Genomic DNA, 23,693 nt, shown 5'->3' on the forward strand with positions numbered 1-23,693 from the left:
CATTTCAGAGGGAAATATTGTTGATGCTCTATGGTATAGATCGTGTTTACTATGAATTGATGGTATGTAACAGTACATATCCTCAAGTACTTGACTTAAGTAGAATTTTGAGGTACTTCTATTTTAATTGAACATTTACATTTTCTGTTCCTTTATACTTCCACTCCACTATGTTTTGGAGGCAAATGTCGTACTTTTTACTATGTTCATTGAGTCACTGGTTACTTTGCACATCGCCTGCTGCAGCAGAGCCAAAATAGTGCATTTTCAAAACTAACTATTTTTTTTGACAATCTCATTTAAAAAAAAGAATATTCAGGTGGACACAAACACCACTCCAAATAAGAGCTGAACTAATGTTGCTCTGTTTTGGCTGGAATCAATCCTAATCCTAAATGTCGCGATGTCTCCTGGTGGGCCTAGAAAAAGAAGCGGCAGTCTCAGTGCTGGATGTCAAATTGTGTCCCAGGATGTGAGCGACTCTGAGTCTCTGACATCTCCATGAGGACAGATGTTCTGCCGCTCTACTCGAGTCTATCAGCTACAGATGCCTCCTTTTTTCTCCGCTCTGTCAATGTCTGGCTGCACATCCAAGCATAGAAATGATTTTTTTGCTCTTGCCTTGGGAGGAAAGATATCCAATAGTTTCAGAGCTCTGCGTCTCTGATGGAGAAGTCGTGGCTGTTTACTACTCTGCTACTGCTGCTCACAGAAGATTTTCATTAAACACACTGCTCCAGAACAGCAGCGGGAAATGTTTTCAGGAGTCAATCTGGTTTCACTGCTTATATCTTTCCCTCCTTTGTTTCATCTTTTCCTGTTACCTGCCAGCCAACACCTACAAACACGCTTAAGAGGAGGGGAAGGGGGAGAGAAAAAGCTCAGAATCACAAGACCTGTTCAGACCCGTTACCAACATGTGTCCCGAGTGATCCGATTACAAGTGTACAACTGTAAGTACAGGTGGGAACACCCCCAAGATACACGGAAGATGCATTTGAGATCTCATCCCTCTTGTGTGCATGTTCGATGTGACTGCCTACGCAACCGACATCCTCTGTGAACCAAAAACAAGACAACCGGCAGAATTTATTACACGCTCTCTGATTTACATGTGAATCACCGTAATGTAATAACTACATGTTTGGCCTCTCCTAACCTGCCAGTGTTCTCAGCAGATGTTTGTGAGTACGCAGTTTCAACTGATCCAGCCACTGAGCTAGTAAACCACACTATCCTCAGATCCCCTTAACAAATCACTCAGTTCTGTGAGTAGTTAAGTGAGGAGAAGGCGCCGTCTGTGACGAATTCTGAATCATCCGTGCCTTCTTGTGAATTTCGGCATTAAATGCAACACATGAAGTTGTTTCCTTCCTTGGAAAAATTGTCGGTTTGTCGCCGCATTGCACCAGACTGTCAACATTTTTTACCACAAGGTTAAAACTGATTTCACCATTTACACTAAAATGGAAACTAAAGCGTGTCGTTTTACAAATGCAGTAAACAGACAACAATGCAGGCTACATGTTTATCACCTGTGGAGTCCAAGAATCCCTTAAAAGATTGTGCTGCTTTGTAAGATCTTGATTTAGGAAGAAATGTATAGACTTTGTGAAATGCTGTCTATTTTTGTTAAATTTCTCAAATTTCGTACATTAAGTTCTTTCTTTCTTTGTGTATAAAAAAACATTGTGTCCGTTTGTCCCTGTGCTGTACGCGTTTGACTGCATATTGAGTAGAGAAATATAAGTCGATCACCAGTGGCGACTCACGCAGGTCAAGATCTTTGCCATTTAGGAGGTTTTTAGGATATCTTCACCGTTATTACCCATATTTTTGGCTTAGCTTATCCGCCTCTTGATATCTGCATCCATCCAAATAAAACAGGATGGATGGAGTGAATTACTTTTCTGAAGAAAAATGGTAAAAGCTATCCAGACGAAACAATCTGAGAAGGATAAACTTGATTTTTTTATATCAAGTGATGTTTCAAATATCACTACAAATAGTTACGGAATTTGTTTTTTGTAATATAAGTGAGCCATAACCAGATTCCCTACATATAAGTGCACTATATGCCAAGTGCTATGTTCTCCCTCTGACACACACACAGTTACAACTTAATAACCAGAAAAAAAATATAGTCTGGTGCACATTAAATCATCTCCATATATGTACAGCATTACTGAACGCCTTTTAGTTTCTTGGCAGGACTTTACATAGTCACAGCCAGGCTGGTTCATGGCTTGAGCTGTTTTGGCTTATTCAATGTGCAAAATGAGAGTCTGAGGAGGAAATGAGAGAAAACACACACAAAACACACACACACACACACACACACACACACACACACAGTCAGCACAGAGGAACACTATACTAGAGTCATTTTCCCGTCTTTTTCCAAATTCTAGCTGGACTAATATAGGTTCCAGCTGTTATGGAGCTTGTACTGATCAAACTGTTCAAGGGCGCCATCACCTGGTCAACAGTGGTTACTACAGTTATTATCAGTCAAGCACGCAAAATCAAGACAATTCACAGAAATGGTGGCTTGGCGATACCTAGTGGACCCACACTGCCATTGCGCTTCTGGTTACCAGTCCAACGTGGGAACTCTCCTCATTATAATGAACAAAAACAGACGAGCAACACCCCACATTTTCTGCACGTCTACATATTAATGATCATACCGACTGCGCGGTTAACCAAACAACATCATTTAATAAATGATTTTGCAATACAAAACATCTGTGCAAAAAAAAAAATATTCAGACAAAGTACAAAGACAAGGCCTCTCTTGGTCAAAAGGATAAGCATGTAAACCTTCTGTACGGGTACACTGTTACTGAATATAAACTGACTTGTATTTAGTTGTATCTCGAATAAAACAAAAAAGGCACAACAATGATTTTTTTTTCTTCTTTTTCTTTTTGCCAAATACAAAAAAAATACCTAGACTTGATTAAGATTCACAGTCTTGTGTACAAGTGGTTTTTGCACTGCTATATTAGTACACATACGTCCTTTACATGCTGGAGGTCACGTGTACAAACTCACATGCCAAGGTAGCTCGATCTGCTTCAGAGGAACAAAAAGGTGAAGTACAGACAGAAAGGCAGCAATGAAATAAAAACGCAACGGGAAAACTTGTACTTGAAATGATTCGAATAACCTTGGACTAGATGGAAAGTACATCTTCTCCCTTCATTTTGAGAACAATCAGCTTCTGTTCACCATATTCGGTTTGAATGAAGTGATTTGGGGGTAAAATAAAAAGTTCAGTGTCATGTAAATCTGATTTATTTTAATTTATCTGCGGTGAACTGGAGCAGCTGCTTTCCTTGCAGCTGTTTTCTTGTAGAAGCCAAGGGCTTAAAGGGACAGTTCACCCCAAAATCAAAGTAAGGTATTTTTCCTTTTACCTGTAGCAGTATTAGTCTGTCTAGATTTTTTTTTGATGTGAGCTGCAGAATTTAGGAGATATCAGCCGTTGAGATTCCGGCGTTAAATAAAATCGAACTAGATGGTACTCGGATTGAGGTGCAAAAAGCACCACAAAACATATCTGAAGTCTTTTTACAGAAATCATGACCTGGTTACTGAAGATAATCCACATCCTTGTTATGAACGGTTTCTTGGAGGAACAATTTTACTTCTAGCGAACCACCCGCCAATTGTTTCACCTTGACCTGGGTATAAATTTCATATTCTACTGGCTAACTAGTTTCTAGTGGCTAACTTTAGGTCCATTTTTCAGAGGTTCTGACACTCAAGAAAATGTGTCTATCATTTTACAGCTGACGTAAGCTTATGGGAATGATCTTTTTGGACCAGTGTGCATCAGGTGACATGGTAATAACACGGTCTGGCTGCTATGGCTTCAAAAGCCTGGTGCTGTTCCTGGTGGCTTAGAACAGAGCGAAGCCTGCATCACTACTGAGCCAGCAAACTTTACAGCCCCTTGTCTTCTGGGCGACGATACTATTGACAGAAAATAGTTCAGACATTACACTGCTTAAATTCTGATTTCAGACTATCTTGAGTACCTGGGTCATGATTTCTGGAAAGAGACGTTTATGTTGGGTTTATTCACCCCAATCTAAGTGCCATCTTGTTCCATCATATTAAAATGCGTTCACTCTGGGAAACTTTTACGACCCTTCAAAACCAATGATTGTCTACCACACAGGTACAACTGATAAGGTCACACACTGCTCTGTTACTGCAGCCGGTTCTCTGACGCTTCATTATGCTTCGGATCAACCACTATCAAATTAGAAAGGACTGCCGAGGCGTCGTTTCTGTGATCACAGGACCGATAGTTCACCAAACACACAACTTTCTCATGTGAGCAAATGCATTGGTAAACCATCGGCTTGTTCAACTAGAAACGAGCCTCACGTGGAAAGTTTCTTTTTTAAACCTGCACTCATCCTCGTTAGGATCACCTACATGTACGTGTCAGGATACCTTCCATTGACTGACACAGAACCAAATAAAAGCAACACACACAAATCTCTCGTGAAGCCGATCCTCAATTAGGTCATACATTCTTCTGTTTTAGCACAGAGTGGGCATCAATTTAAGCACATCAAACATACTTTTCATAAGGGTTTCTGTGTACACGGCGGGGACCCACTGGGGCTCATCTTGGTAACATGGTAACATGGGAACATTATCCACTGCGAGCCTTATGTGCTTCAACTCTCCCTGCTTTGAGGACTTTCTCTCCTCCGTGTCTTCAACGGTGTTTTTTGTACAATACAGATATCGAGGAAAAAAAAAAAAAAAAGGAAAGGGGCAAAGATATGAAGACATGACGATATCCGTGAATAAAAACCTTTTAGTTCCTTCAAATACAAAATATTGAGAAACTCTCCCATTAAAATTTAAACACCGCAGCCAATTTACAATAAAAAACGTTCTTTTGTGAGAGTCAAATTTGAGCTTGCTGACACCAGCCCGCGCGTGGTGGTGAGGGAAGTGTTTGCCATGCGAGCAGTCCAGTTTAGGAGAAGTTGGATGCCATATCTGCCGGGAGGTTTATCGTCCAATCAGGAGTACTCCCGGCCTCCTCAGCCAGGAAATCTGTATGCTGACATTTGTATAAGGCAAAAAGAGTAGAGTCCAAGTTGCAAAAAGTGTCAGACAGTCACATTGAGGTTGCACGAGAAACATTCAGGTGTCATTTTCGAAAAAAAGGGGTTTTGTGTGAAAGTGATGATGCCAGATCTCAGCGCCTGGACGAGTATTTGTAGCCAACCTGCCAACACCTGTGGCCGATCTGTTTTAGTTTGAGTTCCAGCTGCTTTGAAGGGGAGCTGTCACGTAAATCCAAAAGGCGGTGCACGTCACCTGCATGCCTCGTATACTGGTGTGTTTGAGCAGGTCAGTGCCGGTCTTCTCAGTAAAGGCTTCTTAAACTTCTGTTCAGTACTCTGTTCCCATTCTTGTCCACTTGGTTATCGCTTCGCTAAATGCAGTTTCTTTCACTGTACAAGCACATTTTTTTGTGTTTTAAAATCGTCCAGAAACAAGCAAGTCACAACACTGCTGTAAGGCACCAAGGTCCCGGTATGAATGTCAGTGTTTCCTTCACATCCTGCATCAAACAGTCCTTTGACTGGGTGTCAACATAGGACTTTTTTTTTTTTTAAACCATTTCTTAGGATGGACTTGCTACTTTTTCACCTTTACATTTTTTTTCCTTGATAAAACGTTCTTTTGAATATATATCTTTGTATTTCATTCATTCATTCAGGACTTATGTACCGTATTTACACAGAGGTTAAAATAATAACACGACATTTTCAAACCATGGTAGTAAGTACACTTTAAACAATAAGGCATTAAAACGTCAGACTGAGCTGTGTGTATACGTGTGTAGCTGCGGCAGTGTTTCTTGCACACCCAAATGTGCGTAAAGGCCGGTTTCTGTTGGGTCTCCGGGTGGCCCGGAGTAGAAACGTTAAGCCGGGTCCCTGGACGAGAGGCTAAAATTCTCAATTTTGGGTCCCGAGCACAAAAAAGTGTGAGCGTCCCTCGATCTGTTTACAGGTCTGCGGTGATGACCGTGTCGTTATACATCAGTACGTCAGAATCGTTAGCGAGCAGCGCTGATGTTTGCGATGCGTGGTCCATCGGTCCCATCCCCTTTTGTCCATACACCTGACCCTGCCCGCTCCCCGGCATGATGCAGTGGGAGAGCAGTGGTGTGTTGGCGTCATGGTTGGAGCCCGTGGTGGAGGGCACTCCGCTGACGTGACCCGTGCTGGTGGAGCCGCTGGCGCTGCTGGGTGAGCGGCTTTTAGGAGGGGGCAGGTGGTGCTGGATGACCCTGGTGGGAGGAACAGGGGCAGTGAAGTGGGCTGGAAAAGCTGCGTATCCTGGCGGGATGGGGTATCCGTTGACGGGGATAAAGCGCTGGTGGGTTTGGGACACAGCCATGGGTGTCCAGGCTGTGATGGGAGCCATCTGGCCTGGGGCGGGCATAGCCTGGGCTGGGTAGAGGTACCCTGCAGCTGCAGCAGCAGCGGCGTAGCGCGGGTTGCTGAGGTTACTCACAGGGCTGGCGCTGAGCGAGGTGGTCTGGGTGGTGGCGTTGCCTCCGCCACCAGAGGGCGTGCTGGAGCTGGCGTGGGAGGACATCCCCTCCCAAGCTCGCAGGCGGGCGTGGATGTCCTTGAAGCGCGGTCGACGTGCTGGTCCCTCCTGCCAGCATTCGGTCATCAAACCATAAAACCTGAGAGGCAACAGAGGAAGTCAGTCACCAGAGAGCACAAAGCAGGTCTTTAGAAGCTGATTTTAACCAATTTTCATTCCTAAAATTTTTAAATAAAAGTAAACATCCATGTGATTTTTGAAAAACCAATAGCTCACTTCACAGCTTATGCTTATTAGCAACATTCACCACAACGTACCTTGGTGGACAGTCCTCGGGGCAGGGCAGCAGCTGCCTCTTTCTCACCATCTCCATCACTTCCTGGTTGGAGAAGCCATAGTAGGGCTGCAGGCCGTAGCTGAAGATCTCCCACAGCACGACTCCGAACGACCAGATGTCCGAGTCTGTGGTGAACTTGCCATAAGAGATGGCCTCGGGGGGCATCCAGCGGATTGGCAGCAGGGTTTTGGGCTGGAGGCAGTAGTAGTCTGACGAGTAGATCTCTCTGGAGAGACCCAGGTCGGAGATCTTGACGTGGAGCTGCTCGCCGACAAGAATGTTCCGAGCAGCGAGGTCTTTGTGGACGTAAAAGTGGCTGGCCAAGTACTCCATCCCAGCAGTCACCTGGGTTTGATAAGACACAAAGAAAAGGGTCATTTTAAGGAGTAGGTAGCAGTGAACCTGTGATTTTGAGCTCAACCAGCTTGCTAAGGCAACAACCCATCATCTCATGGTTTCTACTTTCATGTGTAAAAACAAGTACGGGGGTTAAAAACTCCACCTGTATGGCCATATGCAGGAAGTCTCCATGATCCAGGCTGGATTTCACAGTGCCGTCCTCATCGCTGCTGCAGCCGACGTCAGAGTGTGGCGAACGCATGATGAGGAACTCGTGGAGGTCGCCTTGGGGCAGAAACTCAAACAGCATGCAGACGGGCTGCTCCTGCGTCACCACACCCAGCAGGCACACCACGTTTGGGTGCTGCAGCTCTGTGAGCACTGCGACCTCCTGTGACGGAAACAAAAGAGAACTTAGAGCAAACGGAAAGATGGCTGTAAACTGATCAGTCTCCAAGACTGCAAAGACGGACGAGTGAGTAGATGAGTCTCCTTGTTTGGTTTGATGACTCTGATGACCTTTTTAAAGACACACGAGTGCTTTAAATTTCACAAGGTCTATTTACTGACGTATTATATGTCTCAAATGTGTAAATCTCCTAAGCTTGTGTTAACTGCAGGCCTAATTTCAGCCATCTAATCTAAAACTTATTCAAAAAGGCCACTGACTTCGAGATAAGGGAACTGAAAGTGCAAAAACAAATAATCTTTGGTAGCACTTTACATAACAGCTCTGTCCTAACAAGGTCGTGCTGGATAATAATGAGCTAATAATTAATACATGTAATAATCACTTGGTGTTAACCGAAGCTGATGATTATAGCTCGGGTATATATGAGCAACAGTAAAGGTATTAATGGGCCCAAAACAAAAGATAATTATGGGGAAACACATTTAAAGAATAGCCACTAAACTATTCAGTATTAGTGAATAAGTATAGTTTGGTAATCATATGGTAACCTGACGATAAAATGGTCATGTCAGTGCAATATTCGGATTCAAAATGCTAATGTGGTGAATAACCTGATATAACAGTGGTTATACAGATTGTTATTTTCATAGTATTACAGGCTACAATCAGAGTAAAACCTTCAAAGTCACATTACAATTCTTGGAAGTGTATTTAGCTAAATGCCATAACAACACTACTGAAATGAATCCTCCCTTCCCTTTTGTTTCAAGGAAACACTGCACAGCTTACATGTTTGGTGCTGTGACTTGTTATCCTGAAGCACTACGCTCCCCGTCTCCCTTTCATTTCTACCTGCTTAACTAAAACACATTTGATACTGTTGATGCCCTGCGCATATCTTTACGTTCTCAGTGGAGCCTGAACCCTTAAAGTGAAAAAACTCCATACGCAGACGTTTTGCCGCGTCACTCTGAAGGCCGGCCCTCACCCTCCGTGCATGGAAAGGGAGGATTATGTTTTCACGACTCATCTGCTTCAATCCTTGACATCTAAATATATCCGGACAATCTGCCAGCGGTTACAGTTTGTTTTGGGAACTATTTCAAGTGAATTTATCTGCTGCCCAGTGAGTTTTAGCCATATACAGTCTGCCGTCGCCCACCACGTTTACCTTCTGTGCAAATATAACAAGTCACGCTTCGAGTCCTGTGGGAAGAGAGATCTTTCCACTGGGAAGGTCGCCCCTTGTAGTTTAGAACAGGCGATTATTTTTGTAGCACATTTAATTTTAGCAATCCGTACACTATTGCCAGTCAGAAGCACGTCTCTGACAGTGACTAATTCTCGCAGGTTTCACTTGGTTGACTTTTGAACCTCACCAATATTATATGTTTATACCCTTTTTTTTGGGGGGAGTAGTTCTTTTAAGTTGTGGACAATTGGGAGCAGTTAACTGAGAGCTTTGGAAGCAGAGATCTGCTCTGTACCTGCTGGAAGTCGCTCCAGTGCTGGACGCTGGAGATATCCTTCAGGGTCTTTATGGCCACAAGCTGCGCCTGGTCCATGCCCGGCAGATACAGGTGACCCTTGTAGATCTTCCCTAAAGGGCACTCCCCGAGCTCCTCCATGAAGCGCACAGCCGACAGGGGAAGCTCTTTGGCCTTGCTCTGCGGAGAGAAGAGGGAAGAAAGTGAGATCAGTGGGTAGACGGGTGTGACAGTAAAATTAGATCACTGTTTTCTTTGTCGGGCCATTATTATTTCCTCTCCATTATCCTTGTATGGAAAAGAGAAATGTTGACATGGAGTTTATGTTGGTGCTTCTAATTCGAAGCAGGCGAGCTGCCTAATATAACATCGAATATGTGTTCGAGTTGCAAAAAAATAATAGAAGTGCAGCTCGGAGAGTTGATAATTGTCATAATCAGACTCCATTACATCAGCTCCTGATGACTCCCTGTAAGCCTTCGGAGAGTGATGTGGGAAAACTGTGAAATCTGGCAACACGTTTGTAGCTTTAAAATGTAATTTAAATGACCGGTCAGCAGCTTTAAGAGAGACTAAAACATTAATTCACCTTCCAGTCAAACTTTTGAATCAGCTGGAGAAATAATAGAAAAGAGCTGTGGCTTTCTATGTGAGGGGAGACGATGCTTTTTTTAGTCTTGAGGAGGATACAGACTGGATGCTTGTTTGTATAGCTAAATCCAACAAGACTGAGCTGAACTGTGGGTGATAACCAGGTCAAACACTATTAAGAATTTAGTTGGACTTGACTCGCATGAATTTTTAATTGAAGATCAACTTGACATTCTGCTTTAGCGTCAACTTCTTGACAAGATCAGCAAATGCATTCAGACCCAGACAGCCGGTATTTATGTCTCCTATAATCGACATTTTGGACTGGGACCACATTTAATTGATAGAGTAATAAAGTCAATTACTAGTTTTAATTCAGTCATTTTAAAAAGTGGATTAAATGTTAAAATTTGCAAAAGTCAACTATCCCATGAGGTTAAGATACTTATAATATGTCGAGTTTACCATCAGAGCAATGAGACAAAAGATTTAAAAACATTCTCAAAAGACAATCCAGCTGAATTATAATTGATAGATTTATAGTTTTGTGTGGGTGTGTGCGCATAGTCGTGCTTTGTTCCATTTCATACATTTATATTTATCTGCAGCTAAACTCTCATATGTTAGAGCTGCCCAGGTGATCTCAGAGGGAGAGGAAGGAGGGATTTTTGCGTGTGTGTGTGTGTGTGTATGTGTGTGTAGCTGTATCTGAAGATAAAAGGTGAGGCGAAGTTGGCAGAGATTTTCAGGTTCCAGGAACTCTGAGATGAATAATGAAAATCCTCGGTGAGCAGGAGAGAGAGAGACAGACACACACACTCACAGGCCTGTATGATCTCTGAGGGGGGTGGTGTGTAAGTGTGTGTGTGTGACCGTGTATAAAGCAAGTGTGGGGGCCTGCTGCTGTTATGAGAGACACAGATGTTTTTAGTTATGGGTTTGTTTCACCCCTTCATTTCCCCCCCACACCCAAACCCTCAGATCCTCCTCACACACACAGCAGGTTTGTGTGTGTGTGTGTTTATGTGCGTCTAAATGGATTGACACAGGCAGTGCCCCCTGGGTGACCCTGCAGCAAAGCCTGCTGGGTAGCAGCCTAAGCCAAGACATAGTTGTAGATAAGAGGAGACTCTGCAGTAATGCACATAAATGACTGTATAATTTGAGGTTTTATCGTTCATCAAGAGGGTATTGAGGGTAGAAAATGTAAATCCTTGTTTACACTAATTATACCACATTCATACATAGATTACAAAACTACACTAATGGCAAAAGCTTAATTTAATTTTTTTTTAAATCTTAAAATGTCCCATATCATAGAGAGATTTCAGTGTCTCTATTCTAAAGGAGGTGTAGGCATTCATGCTCAATCTAGAGAATGCACACAGCTTGTATTCACAAACTGTGCCTTTAAACCAGCCGTCGGGTCTTGTTCCTGGTTGTGATCTCACAACCATACAGTCACCGCCCCTCAGCCACGGTTGTAGAAATGCAGCAGAGCTGATGCAGAAACATGGTGGGCCGCGCACGCTCAGGTCTGCGAGAGCCAGCCAATCAGAGCAGACTGAGTTTTCAATATATACAATATTAGTGAGGTAATAATACAAACTCCGAAATATTCATCTTTTCCATTACTGAATAAACAAGCCGTTCTCCGAGGAAAATAAAGTCCACAGAACGCTGTTTGAAACTAACAAGTAAAACAGTATGAAACTGTGTTGTCCTTTAAGGTCAGTTTGAGAGAGTTTGTTTGTTTAGTTTGTTTCGGCATGAAGGCACAGAAACGGAGCGTTCAGACAGAGGATGAATAGAGGTGCTGCAGCAACGGGCCGACTAGGAAAAGAAAACGCATTCTGTCAACATTAAAGCACGTCAACATTTTCTAGCAGACATCCAAAACAAAAGCATGAACCTGTAAATCAGCGTCATATGCGACCTTTAAAACGGATGGTTATGCGGTCTGATGTGTCGACACCATATTTCAGGCCTTTGTTGTGCACAAAGACCATTTAACATCCACGGTATAATTGCATAACTGCACGGTCGTCACTCTGAAAAACTTTGATCTCCCGTTACCTTGACAATGCTGTCATCAAAACACAGCAAGACAAACGCCTTTTTAGGTCCGTGACAGATTAGTTCCATTGCGAAAAAAAGGAAAATAACCACAGATATTAATGGCTTCTGGCGCTTTGGTGAAATTGTGCGGTTCTCTCTGCAGCTGTTGATAGTAATATTATACACATTACCTTGAGCGTTCGGCTCTCTTTTGCAAAAGGCAGACACGATGTCTGGATAACCCAACACCTCCACCACCATCACCAAAATGATGTGCAAAAAGATAAACAGACATGACATGACTGAGAGCGCAGCCTTGAAGGAAATATGATACGGATCCTGACGTGAGCTTTGTGTTGGCTGGCAGAGCAGGGGCTTGATGATCCACATTACAAAAGAAGGTCAGGGAGGAAACAGAGTAAAGGATGTGAGAGGTCCAGAGGTAGAAGGGACGGAGGGATAGATCGAAGAAAGGCAACCAAAGCGAGAGACGGATTAAGTGCGAGCAGGAGGGGGAGGAGGAGTGCGAGGCGGAGATGTGGCAAAAGAGACAGCGGGAGGGAAATAAACAGAGAGGGAGAAGGAGCTGCAGTCGAACATTCCTGGACCCGCTGGGCCCTGATGATAGAGATCTGAGGCTGCGTCAGAGGCAGGTCATTTCCACACACACTCGAGCTAGCCAGTAACCCCAGCATGCTGCGACGTATCCCCGTTGACACACGGAGGGCTGTGCCAGTGTTTTGACTACTTCCTCTGTCTCGCTCTTCTGACTCGAGAAGGCAAACACAGCCAAGGAGCGCTGGGTTGGATTCACCACGGGTGAGGACGAAATGCTGTGCGAGTGTATTTAAGTGTGTATTTAGCAGTGCCGCTGGGGTTTTATAAGCAGGGAATGAGAGAGATGATGGTAGGACGACTGAGGTTTCATATTTTTCATACTGACATGTTTGGTGGGAACACTGCCGGTAGTTGTAAACTAATAATAAAGTATAAAGTATAGTATCGAACGTGGAGGTCTGTAGATTTCATTTTAGCCTGATTTCTTCCATGTGCTGCGTAAACATGGACAGAGAGGCGTGGTGGTGCTGTGGCCGTGCCGCTCTACCTTTGGCTTGTACGCAGTCGTGAGCATGGACATCTCAACGTTCTGCCCTCGGACCGGTTTGGGCTGGCGGGGGGCCGGGGGCCGGGAGGACTTCTGGTTGTTGCGGCACACGCAAATGAAGAAGAAGAGCAAGGCGATGGCCAACGGGATCGCCACACTGGGGACCAGGATGTACAAGATCTCCATGTTGCTGCCGCCAGACTTGTCTTTGTAGTCTGAAGGGACGGATGAAGAGAGAGGAATAATAATAGATAAATCGATCAGAGTATGACTGGGCGATGTAACATAATGAAGAGGCATATTGGAGCTAGAACAAGGAGCTGATTATTCGTTTACCCAACAGCTTTTACAATTTCTTTATATTTCATAAAATCAAATATGTACAAATTTGTTTCAAAGACAGCATTACAAAACTCTAGTCTCTTACCACAGACGGGTATGTCACAGAGCTCCATGCGGACCCCCTCGTCCAGCGTGAAGCACCAGGGGGCCTCATGTTTGTTCCCGGGGTTGCGGCAGTACGAGTGTCCTCCGTTCAGCTCCGGGTAGCGGATGGCCAGGTAGGTGTGGCTGTGAGGATACTGGGAGTTCCACGGCTGACACTGACGGCCCGACTTGGTCATACTGACTGTCCCTCTGTAGTCCGCCCCGCTGTTGTTGTAGCACTTGTGATCTAGAGGAGAGGGAGGTGTGGCTGTGCATTAGATGGTTGTTTGTATTGTCACTCTTTCTTTTTGGTGGCTGGTAGAGGACGTGGTTTATCAACGAAATCACAAGTGAAGAAACAGAGAGCCTACACCTGTTTGTCTAACATTTATCAAGTGCTGTAATCTTTACGTTCAGTCTGACTGCAGAAAAACTGGAAAAACACATCCAAGATGTGATGAACTCCATCACTGCATATATCTTACGTGGTAACAGTGTTATATCACATCGAATATCACATTCAAAGGGAAATAATAATCTAACATTGATGCCGAAGAAGGACAATGTGAATCTCTGATGTCTGAATATATAATTAAGCATCCTGAAAGCTTAACTTTTTTTTAATGACCTGCAAAATTGAGAAGAGCTGCAACGGCTCTAAATTTGACCATACTCAGTCAATAAAGTTGTTGTTAATATCAGATCATCCTATGAACGGAAATCTCCTTTTGGCAGTCACAACAGGGGCCAAAGAGATGCCTGTCCTCAGATAATAATAATAAGAATACCAATGAGCTCTATTGGCAGTAGAAATAAAAGAAGTCCTACTCTTGTTTATGGGCTCGGCCATGGGGATGCCGATCCTCAGACAGTTGGCGGCCTCGAGGCTGTCGAAGGCGGGCAGGTCCTCACAGTCCGGCAGCTTCAGCCTCTTCAGGATGATGGGGTTGGAGCGGGCGATGATGTATTCGGTCTTGCACAAGTCGTTCTCCAGGATCTCGCACTCGTCCTTACACAGGTCCCGGGGTTTGTCGGTCCCGGTGCTGCGGTCGCATGTCGGGAAGGCAAAGTGGCAGAGGGAAGGGATGGCGAACTGGGAGCACCGGTCGGACAAATGGTTGGACGTCCCGATCATGGTGAAGGCCGCTGGGAAAGAATTAGAAAAGCAATTTATGAAGCTCACAAAGCAGTCTGGCATCAAATTCATCTACACGTTCAGCATCTACATTAAGGTTTTGTTGCTGTTAAAGAAGTAAGAGACAGAATAAAAACTAATGATCGAATATATGAATTCACTCAAGAGGAATTCCAATGAAACCCTGAGCTCACGTTGCTATTACATTTGAGCACCTAAACACATGAAGGGATCAAAGCGGGGGTCTGACAATGAAAGCTGCAGCTGTAAACGTATGATTCACCGTTACACTGTACGTTTATTGCAAACATGTGCCTTGCTGTGGTAGTTATTATCAGTAAAGCGGCTCGGTGGGGGAGCGGAAATAACGTGGATAACCTAAGCTGGCGGTTATTCAAGCTAAGATAGTGAGTAGCTACACAATGCGGATGCTCCGTTAATGAAATGTACGATTTACAGTCCTCCTGTGGGCTCGCTACGACCCTGTGGCATCATACTATAAATCACAATTATCACTCGTCCTTGATGTTTCAGATCAGAGTTCAGGGCCTCTCCGTAGCTGGACCGTTCGGCGGAGAAGCTGACAGCTGCATGGATGCAATCAATAAAACACACATTAGAGTGAGCTCCGCAGACATACGCGCACAAACACACTAAACAAAAACACAGGAGCGGAGACGCAGATGTGTAACGGCGCGTCGGCCTTTTGTGCTACAGACCCTGCTGAACTTCCTCTGAACTCCTTAAGCGACGTCCTGTTTTCTTCCTACTGCATATTAGCTCAGGTTTAGCTTCTAAACAGTCCTCGTTCGCAGATGGTTTTCATTGATGCAGTGTATGCAGAGAAGTCAGCTTTACAAACGCGCTTCCATCCAGCCCCCGTCGCTGGAGACATGTGTGTGCAGGGTGTTGCTGGAACAGACAGAACCGCTAAGTGATGGATGAACTACTGAACTCACTGGAAGGAAACGGGCTGTCGGCTGGTCGTCGTCACACAGGAAATAAAAACATGGGTGCAGTTATTAGTAACCACCACAGCAAATGGTAAATGAATATGTGATTAAAACTTTAGTTAAAGTCACCCTCCAGTCAAAACCTTTGTCTTCTTGTTCCTGCAGTTAAATGTTTGAGCTTGTTTTATGTGCTTCACACTAGAAGGCTGTTTTTACAATTACTGCTCAAAGTGTCAATTTTCCGTGCGCCTGATTACAAGCATGATTTGTGACATCACAACTAGTTTGAAAGCCAATCCTGGTCCCGATCTTACAGAGGTGTGATGTAGAAACTTGAAGCCACCACTGTGCAACCATGGACTTGAATTTTTAATGAGGTGGAAAGAGTTTACTTTTTTCTTTTTTTTTTGGTAATCATAAAAAAAAACCTAAAATAAAAAACAATAAAAAAAACAAACAAACAAAAAAATCTTGGCTGTCAGAGACATCATTGCTCCAAGCAGACTTTTGGCACAGTATATGTCTTAATACATGCCTAGAAGGGATCTTTGATAGTCATTTCACTGTTAACAAATGAAGAAATGCTTTATAAACCTTTACAATTGCCAAATACATTTTATATAAAGCATTTTATCATTTCTTAATAGTGAATTAACCAAGTTTACTTAAATATAAATGTACCATTCATTATTTATGGTTATTTATTAGTGTTGCCAATAGATGCATAATAGCAACTGAATGTACAAATCAAAGTTAATATGGCTGAATTAGGCCTTTCATCACCAACCGCTCTGTTTGCATTTGAGTGAGACATTAAAACAGAATGTATTCAGAGCGGGGCTACCTTTAGTGGAACCCGGTAGGTCCTTAAATATACGATCATTAGTTGTTCTTAATTGTTCAAAATTTGAGCAAGTTGTGCAGAAAGTTAGTCAGTTAAGGGAATGTGAGATCCTATTACAACTTTGCAACCTAACAATGCAATATGACACAATATAATACAATATAATATAATATAATATAATATAATAGGTGTGTTGTGTGTTTGTTTTTGCACTGACAAAGGGCTGAGACCCACTTTTACACATTGCCTGTTTCTCACCTGTGATCTGGGTTTCGATCTCGCCCTGCATCTGCAACGAGTGGACGTAGATGCTGCGGTTGCCGATGAAGCGGGCGCAGGCTATACCTCTGTACGGCTGGCAGAACCCGTTAGGCTCCCTCCTGAGACGGACAGGAGAACAGAGGAGAGGGCGTGAGCTTGCATTCAATACCTCAATGATATTCACAGAGAAAGCTAGTGGGGAACATTTGTACAACTGGAAGAGACAGTGATGTCTGCAGATGTAGTAACAGATGCCTGAACATGGTGCAGTACACTGAACTTCCACTAGAGGTCAGTCTACGTTTGAAAATGACACAAAAGCAAGGAGTCGCTCTTCAGTGGAAGGGAAAGGCTGTGGCTTGTTGCTAGTCTTTAACCAAGAGGTCTCCGTTTGCTTGGCTAAAGATAAGTCACAGTCAAGTTAAAGGCAGAGATCTGAAACACACACACACACACACACACACACACACACACACACACTAGAGTTCACAGCACAGATGTAAACCGCATTAGGAATTAATGTTTGACTGTTTGACTTTATTCCTGTTTATGGCAGAGAGATGTCATCATGAGCCATGATCTGAAACACATGCGCAGAGAGAGAGAGAGAGAGAGAGAGAGAGAGAGAGAGAGAGAGAGAGAGAGAGAGAGAGAGAGAGAGAGAGTTGATGAGGTTTTCACAACTTTTACTTCCTTTGATGACTCTTAACTTTTTGTCCTTCTCCACTCTTGTCCTTCTTTAATCCATTCATCTTCCTCCCACTCTCTTGTTCTCTCACCTCTCTCACTCCAAATATACACCCAATTGTGTGTGCACACACACATGCACACACACGCAGACACACACAAACCACATGCTGACTAGCAGGCGATTCGCTCAGTGTGAGATCACTATGTCATGTGCTTTAAATCGTGCCATATGGGGACTTTAAGACCAGGCATAACCACAGTATATAGGGCAGTGCATGATGCCACTGCGCATGCACACAAAAGAAACCATATTGTAGCTATTGGCTGATTGAAAGTGCATCCTCATGCTTAGCACACTGCTGCTTGAGTAATGGCAAACAGAAGCACATTTGAAACTGACCAGACTCGAGAAAATACTGGAAAAAAACGTAATACATTACACTAACAACCTTCAGCTCTGATTGGCTGAGTAATGGTGACATATTTACAACTTTGTTTAGCTCGAACACACCGCTTCGTTTCACCATGTGTTCAAACTGTAAAACTGAGCCCTTTGAGGCTGAACGCTTGATTATCATCCAACTGTGTCTGCCGCCTTTGTTGACCAGAGTCAGGTAGTTTACAAGGGACCTAACAGTGTGTGGATTGCACCAATAACACCACAAACCGCACTAAAAAAACTTTCTTAAGATGCAACTGAGCACAAGGTGAGAACGGTGCTAGCACACACAAATGAATGAGCATCCACATGTAAGTAAGAACTCTGAACCACCTAGAATATATTGCAAGACTTTTAATGAAGGTTATTTACATAACAGAGAAAACTGACCTTTTCTTGAAATGTTCTATTTTTCTTTGTTATTATAAAACGGGTTTAGATGATGTGTAGAGGAGAAAAGCGCACAGTTCATATTCAGAAACAGTGCCTTCAAATAGGCTGTTGGGACTTCCGTAAAGTTGTGACGTCACAACGACAAATTCACCGCCCCCAGCCCCGCCCCCGTGGTTGCAAAAACACTGCAACAAGGCATGTCAACGTTTTCTTCTAGACATCTACAAGAAATAATAGGAACCTGAAAATGAGCATAATGTGAGACCTTTATAGCTGCGAGCACATTGATTTCAGTCATATTGGGTTTATTGCATTGAAACTTTTGTTTTGTCGAGTTGTGTATCAACATCAACCCAGATGTTCAAAACAAGAGAAATCTGTAATTTTGTTCAAGATGACGGTGCTTTTCAATTGGTCGCCATGACTTCCGGGAGAGGGTCAGGGAGTAAGGAAGGGAATGAGTGAACGCTTCAGATGGCCTTTAAATCAGCAGTGGTGGTTGTTTAACAGTGAGGACCACAATTCCCATGATCCCTCACACATTTACTTCTTTCGAGATCAGAGAGGTTTACACACTCTGCCTTTAAATGGATACAACACTTCAGTCACACGGAGCCAGGCTATTTTATTCTAGAATTCTTTATGGGCTGTAAATAATGGACTAATTAGTTTCGTCAAACATTGTTGGAATTCAGTGAATGTGATTTTTGCGCTGTGAAGAAGTTCTCTTTATTCAAGTCCCTTCACCAACTTCTCCCATTTTCTTTTCTTTTTAATTGTTTGTAAGGTTTGGTTTGCTCGGCACCTTTTCCTTTTTCACACAGTTTGTGATAATATATATATATGACTCGATACGTAAAGAAAGTAAAGTCTATGGTATTAAGTTGCTGGGAACATCCATGGGGGAAGAAACAACCAAAACACACACACACACACACACACACACACAGCCTTTGTAACACCATGAGTGTGTGAGTATGGTGTGAGTACGGGGGTCATGAGGTTCCCCCTCCCCGAGGAGTGTTAAGTGACTGAAGGGCCAAGGTCAACTCTCTCTCTCTGTACCCCTGTCTGTACAGATCTAAATGGGCTTTCCAGACAAGGACACACACACATATTCACACACACACAAACACTCTCAGAGAACTATAGAGCCGTGGTCTGCATACTGGCGATCCCATGGAGATACGGTAACATTACATTTATAGCCTAACACAGGTTTAAGCAGATTTTGTCCTTGGAATATGTAATTTCCTACTAAAATGTGGATATCGGTAATAATGAGTTCATGTTGCGGTGTGCCTTCAGACGGCTTAGCACCCCTTCAGCAAAGCCACAAACTGCTACATCTTCAGATATTTTTCCTTTGGCGAGGGAGCTTCTTCTCTTTAGGTGAAAGTCGTGTCTGGCAGTAAAACCGTAAGAGGAGAGTCAAGCTGCCGCTGCGAAAACAAGTTGAATAATTTGAGGGATCGGCGACTGATTGGGCTGCAGCCATTCTGAACGTAATGAAGCAGAATATGAAAAAGCAGCCGGAGAGCATGAGAAAACACACACACACACACTGCGCACACACAGAGGATAGAAAGTGAGGGCTGGAGTGTGTCCAGGCAGCCGAGAGGTTAGTTTGGTTGTGCGTCACAGAGGACGGTGGACACACACATCCACACTAACATCAAGCCACACACAGACAAGTAAATGACAAGGGAGAGCGGACGAGCCACCACAATGCAGCCGGAGCCCCGCAGGCAAATTACAACTCTGGCCAGCCTGGATGGCCTCAACCGAACCAGCTCAGCCCAAATCACAAATCGCCCCTCACTGCTTTTTATATTTTTATTTCTGTCACACTCTCCTCAAGGACGACTCACACTGAAAGCCATGTCTGAGAGGAATATTTGAGTGTCTGCATCCTATATAGTGAGGCAGAAATGACTTGAACGTGTCTAGAGATAGAAATGAGCAGGAAGGACACGTAGAATAACCTTACTGCGGCGAGACATCTGAGCTTTTCTGAAAACGAAAATGTCTTGAGTTTTACTTTTGTGTATCCGTTTGACTCTGTGTCAGTGTGAGTGAGCTATTCCAGGCCGAGGGAGCCAAGTGCGGTTGCTATTTGTGTAAACACTGGATGGCTGTTCAGGCCTTTTATTTTACACACCAACGCCACGGGGCCCTCTGTGTAATGTTTTATAACAGTTAATTACAAGGAGAGGCTCTTCCCTCCGAGCCTTGATCTACAATCCAGATTTAAACAGAAAGGCGAGCCTCACCGCACAACCTAAACAAGGTATTCAGGACATTGATTCATTGTCCAATTACATCTTTTCCAACCTCATTATTTATTCAGGGAAGTGCTTGCTGAGCGGCCATGCTCTATTGCCAGCACCGCCCAGATTCACATACATATGGTTACATACATTCACACCTGGGTGGTGCCAGCACAGGGAGTCTGCAGCTCCACTGCTTAAGGCTGTTTCGAGGCTAGCTGGTAAGGGATATTTAATACATCCTGATGGGTTGTGACAAGATGTATATTGTAAAACTGTGCACATGCAGAGTTTGAGAGATGGAGAGGAGTGAGGGCAAGCCAAAAGGGAAAGTAAAACGAAACAGGAGACCTATTACTTTTGTTTGTTTTGATCCATTGCTTTAGTGTTTTAAAATAGGTTTTTGTGCATGTAAAAGTTAAAATTGTGTGTCCCAACAGAAGCCGCTCTATCCCACACAAAATACTGCTCCTGAAAAGCCTCGTAGTCCCGCCTTTAGTTCTGCGACATCCCCATGTCACACATCGGCACACAGTTATGCCAAGCAGCTCATTTGGCAGGTAAGAATTTATTCAGCACAGCTGCTCTGTTGCGATTAGAGGTGCTGGCTCAGGCATGTGTGATCTGACCAATAAGTGGACACTGGATATTAGAGAGGGGGGACCTTAAAGGGACAGGAGCTAAAACAGAGTGTTTGAGTCAGAGGGAGAATACACTGCTGCAGCACTGGACAGTCTGAGAAAGCTGACGTGATTTTTTGAGTAGCAACACATGCAAACCTATTCTAGTCGTAACCCAAAATAACATTTTGAACTTGAAAATGAACGTAATATGTCCCCTTTAATTGAAGTCTTCCTGGCTACTTCAAAGACAGTATGAAAGACCAGTCAGGCAGCATTTATGAGCTAGCACCATCTGTGCTACCAGAGATGCACATAAATAGAAGAGTGGGGGAAAACTTTTCTTTGACCCATGTGGGTGTTTATAGAGAATAGTAAAAAGGCTGGATGAGTACAGGGATAATGGAACTACATGACTTAAATGTGAGAAACGTATCCAGAAAACAGCAAAAAAAGTAAGAATGGCTTTATATCTGCAACGCACCTACAGTATTTTATATATTTACACAAAAGACGTGAGCAAAAAAGGGAATTGTATGAACACAAGTTTGTATAATGTGTTACTATTATTGGTTATCATATGTAGTAGTAAGTATGCATGTGACAAGTATCTGAAAGATGCAAAAGTTCTCGAGCATCTGAATCCCTGACTGACTGTATAAGCAGTTCAGACTGATGAGCATCAAGAAAAACTTTGTGCTGGAGGTTTCTTGAGCGCAAATGCTGCTTCAACCCCACAGAAGTGTGTGAGATCCCTGCTCCGTTTATCCCGGAAAGAAAACTCCCCCACTTGAGATTTCATTGTTGGGTCTATACTTCATGTTTTGATTATGGAACAAATCTTTAGGCTTTCAGCATGTAAACTTGGGTCATTCTCACCAAGAAGCTGTGGGCTGGGGATGACGGGTTTGTGTTGAGTTTTTGGGGGGTTGAGAGGATGTGAATACTCAACGCTCTCTGTTGGAGGGGATCTCAAAGGGATGGGATCTGAGGGCAAGGAGGCAGGGGGCGGATCCCGATGACATTTTGGATTTCAGGGTTTCGTTTCCAGGAGCTGCTGTGGGTGCCGAGTGAGGAGGAGATGAGCTGCCGGCAGCATGAGGTCACAGCTGTTGAGTCCTGATTGGGGATGCCCCTCGACTTGTGTGATATGTGTTTTTTTAAACATACACTCCCCGCTTAACCTCCGAATCCCAAACTGTGGTGACTTCTGAAACAACAACAAGCTGGGGGAGAAATTGGGGCACTGTTCAATCCTGTAATAAAATCAGGATGGTGCTTTTTAAAGGACCAGTGCTACTGGTTTTACAAGTTTTAGTATTTTGCCTGGCAACTAAAAATAACATAAAACAATAAATAAAATACAAACGTAAAATCATTTGAGCAGTTTTCAAATTGATTCGTTCATGTATTTTTGTCTTTGCGCAAAAAAAAATCAATTATCTGACTCTTGAAACCAGATTTCTAAATCTGAAAAATGAAAGTTAAAAAAACCCCAAAATGAAAGTTCAGTCATTATCTACTCGCCCTCATTGAAAGTCAGATGAAGTTTCATAGTCCACAAAACATTTCGATGAAACATCATCCAACGCAGATCAAAGTGGGATTGAAATGTGTTCCTGAGCTCAATGACTCACCGAGATCCATCAATTTTGTGCCTTTTCACAGGGGCCGAACATGTGTATTTGTGTTAGATGGTGTCCAATAACAAATGAAAGACACTTGTGGGTCTGGAAAGGAACGGACGGGCAGGGAGGATGAGGGGGAGAAAAACAATGGACAATCGTGTGGTCGTCGTGCTCAAGAGACACTGCATTTCCTCCCTCTCACACAGACAAAAAAATAAAAAAAGATGAGAAACAAAATCTGTTCAGCATCATTCGGTCTGTTTACAATTACAGAAGGTACCAGAGAATTAGTACTCAGTGAAACATAAATACAGGATGTTGCCAAGGTCTCACTTTTAGTTTTATCCCAGCAACACTGTTGAAATATAAACTGATATTTTGCAACAGCCAGCGGCAGCTGTAGGGCAGTGATTAGTGTGTTGGACCCTGTATTTTGTGTAACTTAATTATCATAGGAGAATTGGAGAATGCATGTGTGGCTGCAGCGTGTAATGCTCTCTCGCTGACAGGGAGCCAAAATGGCCACCAGAGGCTGAGGTTGACTGGGGTCTGTGGCTGCCAGTGGCCCGTGACCGCACTGGGAATGAACAACGAGCCGGGGCAACTAGGCACTGCATTAGGACACAATGGAGAAAGAAGGAGCCCTCCTGAGTCCTCGTGTTACTGCTGCTTACTGACTGCAACAATAGAGGCTTCTGTCAGAGAGAAGGACGGGAGATTCAGAGCGTACAGAAAGAAGGAAACATATGAGATGATGGGGCGAGGACATCGCGGACGCATTTGAGATTGTGGTTTACTGCTTGTTTCAGATGTTTAAAAAATGCATACGTCCAACAGACATCAGATATCTGTTAACACAAAAACGTATTTCACTACCTCAATCAGAAGCACAGGGCTGAGTACAAGCATGCAAGGAGAGCTCAGCAGGTCCTATGAGTTTGGACCCAGAAATATATTTGTTTTCAGTTTTCATGTCATCAAGAATATTTCTTTCAGGAGTTACTGAAATACTGTGATATTGTTTTAGGGCTACTGTTTGTGTGGTAAATGTATCGTAAATGTATAGTCATGTGAAGTGTTCAGGCTTATCAGGTGCCACAAC

At 43.6% G+C, this 23,693-nt stretch overlaps 1 protein-coding gene across 2 annotated transcripts in view; it reads right to left on the reverse strand.

Moving 5' to 3' along the window:
• Positions 1–2,701: 2,701 nt before the first annotated feature.
• Positions 2,702–23,693, reverse strand: part of ror1 (receptor tyrosine kinase-like orphan receptor 1) — a 138,841-nt gene continuing 117,849 nt past the window's right edge. For both annotated transcript variants that reach the window (XM_030432171.1, XM_030432170.1), the window contains 8 exons: positions 16,549–16,670; positions 14,187–14,504; positions 13,360–13,605; positions 12,933–13,147; positions 9,179–9,358; positions 7,443–7,670; positions 6,921–7,285; positions 2,702–6,742 (listed from right to left, as the gene is read on the reverse strand). In XM_030432171.1, coding sequence (XP_030288031.1) covers positions 6,052–6,742; positions 6,921–7,285; positions 7,443–7,670; positions 9,179–9,358; positions 12,933–13,147; positions 13,360–13,605; positions 14,187–14,504; positions 16,549–16,670 — 2,365 coding nt within the window. In that variant the 3' untranslated portion in view covers positions 2,702–6,051. The remainder of the gene's footprint in view (positions 6,743–6,920; positions 7,286–7,442; positions 7,671–9,178; positions 9,359–12,932; positions 13,148–13,359; positions 13,606–14,186; positions 14,505–16,548; positions 16,671–23,693) is intronic.

The sequence above is a fragment of the Sparus aurata genome, chromosome 11, assembly GCF_900880675.1.
Source record: "Sparus aurata chromosome 11, fSpaAur1.1, whole genome shotgun sequence".
NCBI classification, from domain to species: Eukaryota; Metazoa; Chordata; class Actinopteri; order Spariformes; family Sparidae; genus Sparus; species Sparus aurata.